The 12,156-nt window shown below is 39.8% G+C and overlaps 1 protein-coding gene across 1 annotated transcript; it reads left to right on the top strand.

Annotated features, from left to right (window-relative positions):
• Nucleotides 1-8,142: 8,142 nt before the first annotated feature.
• ccdc85b (coiled-coil domain containing 85B) lies at nucleotides 8,143-11,895 on the top strand. Its single transcript, XM_051932679.1, has one exon. It carries the CDS (start codon nucleotides 9,169-9,171, stop codon nucleotides 9,766-9,768), a length of 600 nt encoding a protein of 199 aa, XP_051788639.1. The 5' UTR covers nucleotides 8,143-9,168; the 3' UTR covers nucleotides 9,769-11,895.
• Nucleotides 11,896-12,156: the final 261 nt, after the last annotated feature.

Raw genomic sequence — 12,156 nt, forward strand, 5'->3', positions numbered from 1 at the left:
CATGGCCATTGTAGCACTGCCACTTTCCCTTGAGATCAATAAAACATCAATTAATCAACCTACAATCACACCAAGACATTTTAGAGGTGCCAACGAACATGGAAACATTATGAGAAAGAACAAGCAAACTGCTTGGACATCCCACTCTGAACTGGTACCTGGCACATCAAGTGTCACCTACTAAAAGGGACTAATGATGGAGCAGAACCCAAATGAATCTTGAAACTTCACTGCAGCTTTCAGAAACCTTTGGAAAAACGTAATGGTAAAACCAGACTAGCAGCTGTTTCTTAGTGCTTTGAAAAAGTTGTGTAAAGCGTGCATGACTGTGTACCTTAAGAGAATGTATACTGGAAATTAGATTGATTGAAAGCAAAACAAATTGATAAGTCAGTCACTATTAAAAGCAAAAAGGGTGACTATCTGCCTGCAGATGCTGTCTTTTCCACCACAGCTTTAGTAAATATTAATACAAAGAGACTAATTAAATCCACTGTTTTCTCTCATACTTTAGACAAGTCTTTATTCATCTATTATACAAGTTCTTTTTTTTATCAGCCTCAGTCTGCTCTTAAGGTGAATATTCTTTTATAACAAAGGCAAGTGACAAGGCTGGCCACCGCTGACTATGAAGGCGTCAGCATAGAGGCTCTCACTGAGAACAAACACAAACAGCCATATGTCTTTCTGAATGACAGCACTGACTCAACATTTCTCCTTGCAATCCTGAAAAATAAACCTGATATTTTATCATGAAGATTAAGGGATAGAAATAAACATATTGTTTTCAATAAGCAAGCAGAGGAACTGCAAGGTCCTCATGTTAAAATTACACTGGACAGATACCAGTTCGAGTTGCTGGCCTGGCCTGCATCCATGTGAAGTTTCGACATTCTCCCCATGTTTTGGTAGGATATCCCAGAGTACAATGGCTTCATCCCACTTTCCAGTGACATGTATTCTAGGTTGACTGGTGACAAAACTGGTGTCCCGTCTAAGGTTAGTTCATACTTGCTGCTTAGCCGTGTTGAGCTCCCTTTGAAGGTGAAATGGAAAAAGTGGATTCAAAAAGTGGATAACTGCAGAAGTTTTTCCTAAATTTTCCATTCTTTCTCCTAGTCATATAAAAGACTGGCATTTAGTTGAGAATAAGGAATGTAACTATCTTGGTATAAAAACACATCCTGTAATATAATTTAACATAATATTATACTACAGTGGGTGACAGATTACAGAGAAGCGTTATGAGATACCTAAGTTAAATATGATCTGCTTTGTCATTCATTTCCCAAATCACTCTTAATTGAACATTGTACAAATGTGTATGAAGTACTTCTTGTTAGCCCTGTCCCTGAAGCTATTTAGGAAAAAGCACCATAAGTTCATTGACAAACAATTGAGAATAAAATTATGCAAACTCATCTGAAAAAACCATGACTTTGTAATTTAACAACAAGTGTAAAATAAGCAGAGAGAACACAGAAAAATGTTTGGGGTGGTCACCCCATATACTTGCTAGTATAGGCAAAATTGAAGAAAAAACAGCAATACTGTATGTCTTTACAGACGCGAGTCCAAGACAGAACTGAGACACGAGATGTAAGATGGCTGTTCTATAGCTGGCAGACAAGATGAGAAGGGCTCAATTGGACTGGAGGTGGAAGTGATGTCTTTGAGAAGCAGGTTCATGGAGACCAGAAATGTAAATAATGTTTTTTAGGAAGAAGGTTCTTCAGATGGTCAGCAGAGGGACAGAGGAGAAAGTGGTAGAATATAGCGCCAACCGCTTGTCTGGCAGAGAAACATATTTTTTCAAGCCTGTATACTGTATCCCAAGCACACGTATGTTACACAATTTAACAAAAAGCATATAAACAGACAACAAATTGGACATGTATTATTTCTAAAACAAATGCAGAAGAAATGATAGTAATAAAAGACAAGCAAATTTTTGTAAAGAAGAAATTGTTCTTTTTTTTTGATAAAATTGACAACATGGTGTTGTTTACCAAGGAATGTAGCAGCCTTTCTCTAAAAGAAACACTGAAGAGAATAAGTGTCTGCACATCACAGCTTAGGACAGGAACTGATCTGAGAAAAGACAAAGAGCAGTGGAATTAGAGACAAGGAAAGAGGAGTCAAGACTGGAGGTGGGACAGATAACCGTGTTACACTTCTCCAAGTGAGGAAAGACTCCTGGCAGTTCTTGGGCCTGCTGTTACTGAAGGAATAGCTGGATAAACAGATACATGTAGGAAAAGTTCCACACTCATTTGGACTGTACACTGTCTGTTTAGTATCAACAAATACCTTAAGTGTGATGATATACAAAGTCTTTCAATAAAAAATTGATCAGCAATATAAAATTACTTAAAATCTGTAGTGGTGATGGCCTGCCTAGACTCTACCCTAGCCAGGTTTACACCCTAAGATCAGGAAATTTGTTATTTTCAGCTTCCATGTCTTTTTCCTTGTCATGAGTGGGCAGAAAACACTTTTTCTAATAGTAATGGAGAGTTATGCCATTCTGCCATTCTAGGCAAAACATCACAATCACTTGGCAGTTACACACAAAGGGTACATTTTGTATCACTTCAGCACTTTAATCACTTGTTAAGTGTACTGTAGGACAGCTTGAGCCTGCAAGATTTCCAAAGCCTTAATGACAGTTCAGCACACTCCTCCAACTGCAATGCAGATCAATGGACACAAAATCAAAATCTACAGGGGAAAAACAACGCAAAAACTAGACTGACAGAAGAGTTAAGCAAAAAAAAAAAAAAAACATTATTTGATTAATGATATTGTTACATTAATGTGCTTGCCTTTCAGACCTTTTGTGGCTGAAAAGATCCTAGTTGCAGTATTTTTTTGTTCTTTATTTTGCCTTATACAATTTCTTGTATTACGAATATGTTAGTTTTTGCATACCCCTTGGAGTCAGAGCGCAGGGTCAGCCATTGTACAGCACCTCTGGAGCAATTACAGGTTAAGGGTCTTGCTCAAGGGCCCAGCAGAGTAGGATCTCTTTTTGGCAGAAACAGGGATTCGAACCGGCAACCTTCTGGATACCAGCACAGATCCTTATCCTCAGAGCCACCACTCCACCCTATTAAAACTTTCTCTCCCATTAAGACTGTAGTGTGCAGCAAGTTTTTTTTTTTTTTTTTTTTTTTTAAATCTGTTTTAGTTTTGAGAAGCAACATCCTCTTAAAGTCGCCATTGCTGTTTAAAGAGTACCTGCTCTTTCAATAGCCTACTCTTTTTGTATTCACAGCCATACAAGCATTGGTCATTTTCACAGGCTGCACTTTCCTGTCGACTGACAGTGTCTCGTCCCACTGATCACAACTAGCGCCGGTACCACAGAGGCAAGCATAGGCTGCCCGCACTGAGACTAACATATATGTCAGAAACTTGACATGATTGAGTCTCGCAGAATTGGTGTGCCCCAGATATCAACAGTTACACATGTAAAGGATAACCAATAACACTTAGTAGTCATCCACTGCCAAAGTCATTGTTCCTCGCCTTCTGACATAATGCTGAATTGTGCCAAATGAAAATATTGTGATTACTCCAAAGCCACTTTGCCACAATACCTTTAAAAAGTCCTTGGTGATTGAAAATCACTTGTATGCTTAGTGCTGAGAACCTTTACTACAGGTCTAACTTGGCTGTAAGAGCCTGAGAGTAAATAGATATCAGTGTATCATCCACAACTCCCACAATGCACTGGACATTGCAGATTGAGGTGAACACAATGTTAGTTTCATGCAGCACATCAAGGATATATGTAAGTGTTAGGTGTTACAGCTGCCTAGCTGAGTCCGTGTGCATCTCAGACAGTACGCTAGAATGTTGCAGCAGCTTGGTGTCTTAACACTATCAGAAAGTGCACGAGCAGGTATTACGGCAGCAGAGTTTTGTAAGGTGACTCTGGCCAGGTCCACATCAGCTAAATTGAGAAGTTCCATTATTTCTGCTCTTGGCTAACTGGATCTTTCAAGCACTGGTTCCTCACAGAGATGATGAACTGGACTGAAGTTTGCCTGAACTGCAGTGTTAATTCACTTTTTATATGTCCCGAGTGGTGTCTTTAATATAAAGCAAGTGCATGGAGACAAAATACTGTTCTTATTTATGGCATCGCTTTACTTTACGTACTGCAAAAATGCATCTATTACTCAAATGTTATTATACAACAAGACACAACAGGCCCTTTTAAGTGCTGTGTCCGCGCCTCCCTTACCTGCCACTCACAGGCTGCTTCCTAGACGGCTTCTCCAGGCATGCCTGCCCCATCAGACAAGCCGCCTCCACCTAAAACCTTGTATTCTCTCTCTAGTTTAACTTTTCCATGTAGGAAACTTAATCTTAACATCAATGTTTAATTTACTAGATTTCCTCAAACCCTGTCATAACTAATGTAGCACATTAAATGCTTTGTATTAAGTGTTCTCCAACCCAGTTGTTAATCGCTACCTGCTTCTTAAACTGACTTCCTCTTGCACTGAGAGGAGCCGCAGGCAGCGATCACCACACAGAATACATTCACTTAATGATATTCCTGCTCTCTCATCATTTAGAATGCAAAGATAAATACTTGTTATCATTTTCATGATGGAATGCATTAAAGCATCATTAAACATGTGGGGGCATTGTGGCGTGGCGGTAGTACTACTTCCTCGCAGTAAGGGGTCCCCAGGTGAATGTTCAGTGTAGAGACTCTTTATGGCAGGTGTGAGGAGGCTCCAAAAAGCTGGATGTATGAATGGGATTCGCACTTGTTTAACTGAAATATTGTGTAAATGTTGGGTTTGTGAGCTTTTGGTCGGAGACACGAATACAAAATTCAATGGATGCTCTTCTGAGTGGGCTTTCTTTATTGCAGGAGTGCTGTCTGTGTCAAACGTACCTAAACCCAGTTCCTATCCTACCTTTTTTTTCTCCACATAACCAATCACCACACAATAAACGTTTTTGTGAAAGTTAAACTAGCTATAAACTTAGGACACTGAGTGTTTGGAACTTTTAAGAAACTTTGAAAAATCTTTGTTATACATATTTAATTATGCCATTCATTCAAGGTTGCCCCCATTCGCAGCAATCATCGTGCATGAGGCAGGAACAATTCCAGAACGGGGCGCCAGCTCATCGCAGGGTGAATTCGAGCACACACACAGTACACTAGAGTCAATTTAGCATAACAAAAACACACATCCTACATGACTAGGAAAGGAAACTGAAGTGCGCCGAGTAAACCCACCAGAAATGTTTTTTTCTTCACTGTGTCCGTATTTTTTTTTTTTTTGCTATTCCGTGGCCCTAATATGCAATATCTGACCGATCAAATATTTTGTATTTGTTGTGAAGCAACTCTTACACTCAGGGAACTGCGCACGCGCGATATTACGGCGTGCTTAGTTTCGAGAAGTGTTGCCTTAGCCATGTGCTTAATCCGCCAATATGGCAATATGGCATATACAATATTTCTCCGTGAATAATCCGATTATATGACCATGCAAACCTTTAACCAGGTTACTGTTAATGATGATGTAGTCTGCGAATGTCCATTGCACTTTGCCTATCAGCTGCATGTTTTTGCTTCATGCACGCTTCTCTGTAGCCACTGGTAGAAAGTGTCCACAAAATTTATTTTCAGAGGCAAGCGTTCAGACGATCACATTATTACTTTTCCTGTCTGAAATAATTAATATCAGTATTTCAGAAATTGCTAAATTTATGTTTATGAGTGGAATGTACAGTGCTGAACTCAATAGCAAAGTCTCAAGAGCAGTAGGGTAGCACTTTAAAAGTAACATGCATCACATTTTCCTATTACTTTTTAAAGTAAGTAACCTAATGCAATATTTATCTTATTGAAAATAAATTCCTGAGGTATTATTTCAGCAGCATTGGGCACAAGGCAAGAAGCACATGTAACACGCTTAAAAATACTATTTCTCTAATGGCACTGTATGGTTCTTTACTGGGTTGAGTGGTTCCTCTTCAAATTATTGATTAACAAAGCACAATTTGCTTCTTGGAAGGTTTCTCTGCATATGAAGTTGGTTCTTTGTGCTATGAAAAACTTTCTAATATTTAGAAAAGAAACTGAAATCTTTAATGTTTGGTAGGATACCTAGAAGGACACTAACAGATTAAGAAAACCCACACTTAGTCTGTGTTACTGTATGCAGCAAGAGTCCTTTTAAAATCAGCAACCCAACAGTATTTCACAAATCTGTTACCATCTATTCATGGCTTTTCATATGGAGCCTGTTATGGATCTAAATAAATGGAGTTTCTTTCTGGCTCCTTCATGTGGATGGGCCTTGTTGTGATCCAAAAATGATTCCTCTGTATCATTGCCTTGAAGAACCTCAGTGGCACCTTAAGGCCCTGTCTACATGGGCGTTCAAATCTTGGTTAAATGAATGCACTCTGAGCGACCTAGGCATTTAAGTTGCATTTTATATTTGCGCTTATATGACTTCAATATGACGTTACATTTGCATTCATTTGCCTCTAGTAAATGCCAACCTGCAGCCCAGATTGGGGGGTCGATGAGGGGGGGGGGGGGGGGGGGGGGGGGGCAGTTATTAGGCAGTCCAGGGTGCTTTTAACATATGGGGTTTGAAGTTCATCCTTTATTGGATTTGCGAAATATGGATCCATTGGTTTTAAAGTGGAAAGTTGCCTTTGTTAGACCTTTTGTGAAATATGAATCAATTTGCTTTATTAGACCTGAACATTGATCTTGTAGCATCAAAAGTCTTCCTGATAAGGTGTTGGAAAACATTGCAGCCGCTACTGGGTTCACCCTCTGACTACACAGCGTGTGTGCAATCTATGAAGAAATGCGACGATTTCCACATAAGTACTTCAAATCCTGTCAGATGTCAGTTTCGAGTTTTGATTGCCTGCTGCAGCTGGTACAACACATTTTTACACACCAGTCAACCAATATGTGAGTCAGTGAGTTAACCTGGAATAGATAATACTTGTCACGTTAAAGTAAGCAAATATACATACAAACAGTACGCACTCACCCATTGGCATTAATAATCCATTAGTAGCTAAAGTTACGTCATTAGCGCAAATATATATATTTATAGCTGGAAATTCAAAAAGGGAGGAAATGAACCACGTATTTTAAAACAGTTTTTTTTATTCCTAAGCTTTCGATTACTACCAGGAATCATCATCAGAGGAAAATTATTAGACTTACAGGAACCCAAGCAATAAATATATAGCAAATAAAGGGAGGATAGGTGGATTTGGTGGGGTTGGGGGAGGGGGGTTGATGAGGTGGGGTTCGGAGGGTGTTGGTCATAAAGTCTTGTTTATTATTTGCATGTTCTTCTTTTCAAGCCTGCATTCAACCAGACACACATTTAAATGGGACTCCGTGCAAGTAAACTTCAAGGCTAATACTAAATGTGCCAGAGAACTGGCTGAAAGTTGTCTACCCAATGATAACGCCATTAACAGACATTTGGACATGTACATAGCATATGCAGGATTGAAAAGAACAACATGTTGCTGTTGCTTTACTGTCAAAGGCTAATTATTGTAGATACTTTAAGCAATACATTGTGGATTCTTGTTTTCATCAAGTGCTGTGAACCAATAACAAATGTTTGTTGCTTATTTCCAGTATACAGTAAGTTATGGTGTATCACCTGATGACGAGTGATTAATTTTCCTGGTCTCAGACTTATGGCTTGAGCGCTCAGTTGTATACCTATACCCGCCTTTTTGTATATTTGGTCCAGCCACAGCTCTACAGACATGAAACACGACTTGAGACCAATTCCTAGAGTAGTAGTTAGCTTGACAGACAGCGTTTGAAACTATAGCTTTAGATTCAGGGTAATTATTCTTCTTTCCTTTCGCACATGGTCCCCACACAATAGCACTGATGTCTACTTCCTGTTCTTGGTTCCGTTACGCTGACAGACAAATGGTCAACGATCTGGAACCCAGCAATAAAATCCAGTCCTCATTTTATCAAAGACCGGTGCAGACTTGTTGTGTCGATCGGGGTATTTGCCCGAGGCTCACCTGTAGTGGAGATTTTAAAACCCGGAGTAGATTTTACCACATTTGTTATTCATCCCCCTTTTTTCCAGCAGAAGCTGTCGGCTCTTGCCCTGCTGCTTGCCAGTGGATCTGAGCTTTGTAAGCCATTCCGCCCAACGAGGGGAAACCTCCCAGTATTGTGTTGCCGCTGCCTAAACAATAGGAGCTTACACTGGCGGAAGGATGTAGCGATTCTGAGTGAATTGTTATTTTTTTTACTCTGTGACGTCATTTTAATATGCAGCAAAAGAGGGGATCAACTGAGCACTGATTTCGAAGCTGAATAACATCTGGGCCAGACAAACAAAGAGATCAAGCTGTAAATAAGAGACTAATATTTCGGTTCAGAGCATCTCTCAGTGTTTACGTCCGAAAGCGATTTGTCAGAGGATGAGGGCGCTCCTCCCCAGCTGATTGCCGTAAAGACAGTGACCGCGATTATTTTCTTTAATGTCTGCAAAAAGAGAAACCCGAAAACAGCTGATCGCGTGCGGTCTTAATCTAACAGCTTCTGGGCTGCCCCAATGAACGTTCGGCTGCCTGCGGAGACACGGGTGTCATCTCTTTGGGACGCTTTGGTGTTCCCTTGCGCCAGTGGGCTGGACTCTTGAAAACGCAGCACAATCGCCGAGCAGATTGAAAGACAGCGCATATCAAAACGCTGAGGGAAAGTGGAGGATGTTTCCACCACATTGTTTATCCTGTCCATTTTTCCAGAAATGCTGTCTTTTATTTGCTGTTGGTTCGTAATGTGGACGACCTTGATAATTTTACGTTACTAAACAGCAAATGCTTCGTCTGACGGGGTCTGTTTTAAATGGAGGTAGGCAAGGAGGGCATCCCGATGCCGCGCTAAGTTTATCAGTGGAAATCAACGCAGCGAACCGCTCCTGCATTGTATGTTATTTTTCTGTGTGCTTCTGAATAATTGATTTTAAAGGACATGAAAATAAATTAATCCCGCCAGTTCATTATCACTGATTTTTGTTTCTCTGGAAATAAGGATTTTCCTATTTTGTTTACATAGGAGAATACATAGAAAGGTGCAGCCAGCCATCGACATTCACGACAGAGGCAACGATGGGGAGCGACAGTGAGATTTTCAATAGAGAACTATCGAAGATGTCCGATGAGGATCTTTTGGCCTGCACCAAGGAAGATCTGGTCATGCGCTTGAGGAAGGAGGAATCAGACAAAATAGCGGCCCTCATCCAAAGAGGCCGATTGATCAAGGAGGTTAACAAGCAGCTACAGGAGCACCTGCTGGAAATCCGAGAGCTCAAACTGGTCAACCAGCGGCTACAAGAGGAGAATCAGGAGCTTCGGGACCTCTGCTGCTTCCTTGACGATGATCGACTCAAAGTGAAAAAGCTATCTAGGGAGTGGCAATTGTTCGGACACCACGCTGCCAAGGTGATGCGGGAGGATCTCGGAGGCTACATTAAGAAGCTCTCCGAGCTAGAACGCCTACAGGAAGGCTTAGTAAAGGAGAACCTCGATCTTAAGGAGCTGTGCCTGGTGCTCGAGGAGGAGTGCGTGAGCAGGACGGACAGCAGCCCCGCAGGCTCGTCTGAACTGAACCTGCCCTGTATGGCTCGGGACCTTGGGGATGGCAGTTCTAGCACTGGCAGCGTGGGAAGCCCCGACCAACTCCACCTGGTATGCTCTCCGGACGACTAAAGCGAGTGTGGGGACTACCCCCTCCCCCTAATCGTGATTGCACGGTCACCCTCGCTGCGGCGCAGCGCACCTCGGCGTCCGGCCAGCTGGAGCTGCTGAGATTACAGCAGCGCGCTGCGACATTAGGGACAATTGTGCTGTATACTGTCTGTGTAACGGGACCATTCCCAGCCAACTTGAATAGACCTGAGGGAGGCTGTCCTGCACTACGGCTGGGAAGTCCGCTATGTGTAATTATTACTATTTACTTATGAGGGCGATCAATGTGCAATGCAATGCTTTGTTTGGCTTTATTATAACAAACTAGGTTGTTAATATAATTAAGAAAATTCTATTGATATTCGCTAACTGGAATTGACTGATTGCATTATAGTTCTGTTGCATTAGCTTGGTTTACACAAAAAAAAGACAAAAAACACCAATAAGTTCTACGTATGCACTGAGGCTGACTGATTTCTGCCGATTGGTAATTTTATGACGACAATGATGATTTTGCTTTAACTTGAATGCTCCGTGCTTAGCCCTGTTCAGCCAATCATCATGCTCACATATTATGGCACAATACTACTCGGGCTTCGAATTGGTGTGCGGCGAGAGATTGCGCGCGCGCATGTGTGTGTGTGTGTTTGAGAGACAGAGAGCTTGATTGCAGTGCAAAATAAATGCCGTACATGGAAATCTAGATCTAGCAGGACACCTCGGGTCTACTGATGTTTTTAAATGCTGCCTATACGTATTTGTTCTCTTTGGCTTTGTTTTTTATTGCATAATATATAGCCATTGAGATCCTTTATAAAAGGCACTATATGTAAAAACTGTACTATGATTATTATGAAAATAAAATCGATTTTTACCAAATGTCGGGGATGTTAAAATTAAAATAACACTGCAAGTATTACAAGTGTTAAAATAGTTTTAGTTGATAGCAATTTGAGTAATTTTCAGCAAAATGTAAAACGCAGCACATTTAAAAATATTTTTACTATATGTATATTTCAGTTTAAATCAAAGGTGCTTTTTGGCATGACTAATATCAGGCGTGTTACCACTAGGCAGTATAACATAAAACATTCATATAACGAATGAGCCTACCATAACAGTATAATAACAAATGTATCTTTCATGGTACTGTACTTTTAAAATTAATTGATATAGAAAGCCATCAATGCATACATAGAAATTGTCAAATTTCAGGTTTAAAAGCCCTGATTTCAGATCCAGCTGTTCTAACTAACTGGAGGTCAAATACGGAATGGACAGGAGGTGCCAAGTTCCAAACGTTTTTTACCTTGTCCTCATTCAGAGGCTGCTGAAAGACTGGAGTAACAGTACCACTGGACTTAGTTAGACTAAAATATTTTATCATATGGAGAATGGTGCTTGAAATCTCAATGCCCAGGAACATTATTCTCAAAGACGTCAAAGTTCATTAAGGTGCACAGAAACCACCCTACCAAAATGGAAGCTGAGTAACTTTACTGTTAAGGCATAACAGTTTTGATACAAATATATGTAATGGGCTTTTTATTTTAAAGTGATATTGATAGCGTTCTTCCTCATGTTTTTGAAGTGACTGGCTTATAATAGACACAGATAACATGCAGAAAGGTACGTATAAATGAAGAACGTTTTAACAATATCATAAACTGACAGATAAACGGACTGTTATTGCATGTGTTCATATTGAAATTGTTAACAGTAAAGCTATTTAGAATAATTTTTGGTACTTTATTTTTGGACACCCTAGTAATACAAATGAAAAGCTGCATTTTATATATCAATAAAGCTTAAACAAAAAGATTTATAACTCGGTGATATAGTGCCAATGAAGGGTGGATAAAATAAGCCCTTGTTGATATTACTTTTAAAAGTGTCCTGAAATGTAAAAAGATTGAAAACCCCTATTGGTGGGGGGCTACAACATAATTTTTACTATGTATGGAATTCTCCAAAGCAATTAACCAAACTTTCTTTGGTTTCTGCTGAGTGTAGCAGGCTATACTCAGTTCAGAAGGAAATGCAGGGCCCCTTTTCAGCTTTTGGTAAAAGCAAATTATTCATTAGGTATGATGTTAATTTTAGTATTCAAATGTATATACTGATAACGCAAATATATATACAAATGTATATATATGTATGTGTATATATAGTATGTAAAGCCTGAAGCCCTGTCCTGAATTACGTGGGTTTCATAAAGGAAGGATTTATATATATATATATATATATATATATATATATATATATATATATATATATATATATATATATATATATATATATATATTTACAGAAAGTGTATAATATAATAATAAAATATTATGTATTGTAAGTGAGGGTGGGTTAACCATTAGGGCAGCCCATGTTAAACCTCAGGCCTTACTGCATACA

The sequence above is a fragment of the Erpetoichthys calabaricus genome, chromosome 1 (genome assembly GCF_900747795.2).
Source record: "Erpetoichthys calabaricus chromosome 1, fErpCal1.3, whole genome shotgun sequence".
Classification (NCBI taxonomy): Eukaryota; Metazoa; Chordata; class Cladistia; order Polypteriformes; family Polypteridae; genus Erpetoichthys; species Erpetoichthys calabaricus.

What these genes read in the sequence shown, in the direction of transcription:
- ccdc85b (XM_051932679.1), top strand. Translation starts at nt 9,169, where the DNA reads ATGGGGAGCGACAGTGAGATTTTCAATAGAGAACTATCGAAGATGTCC.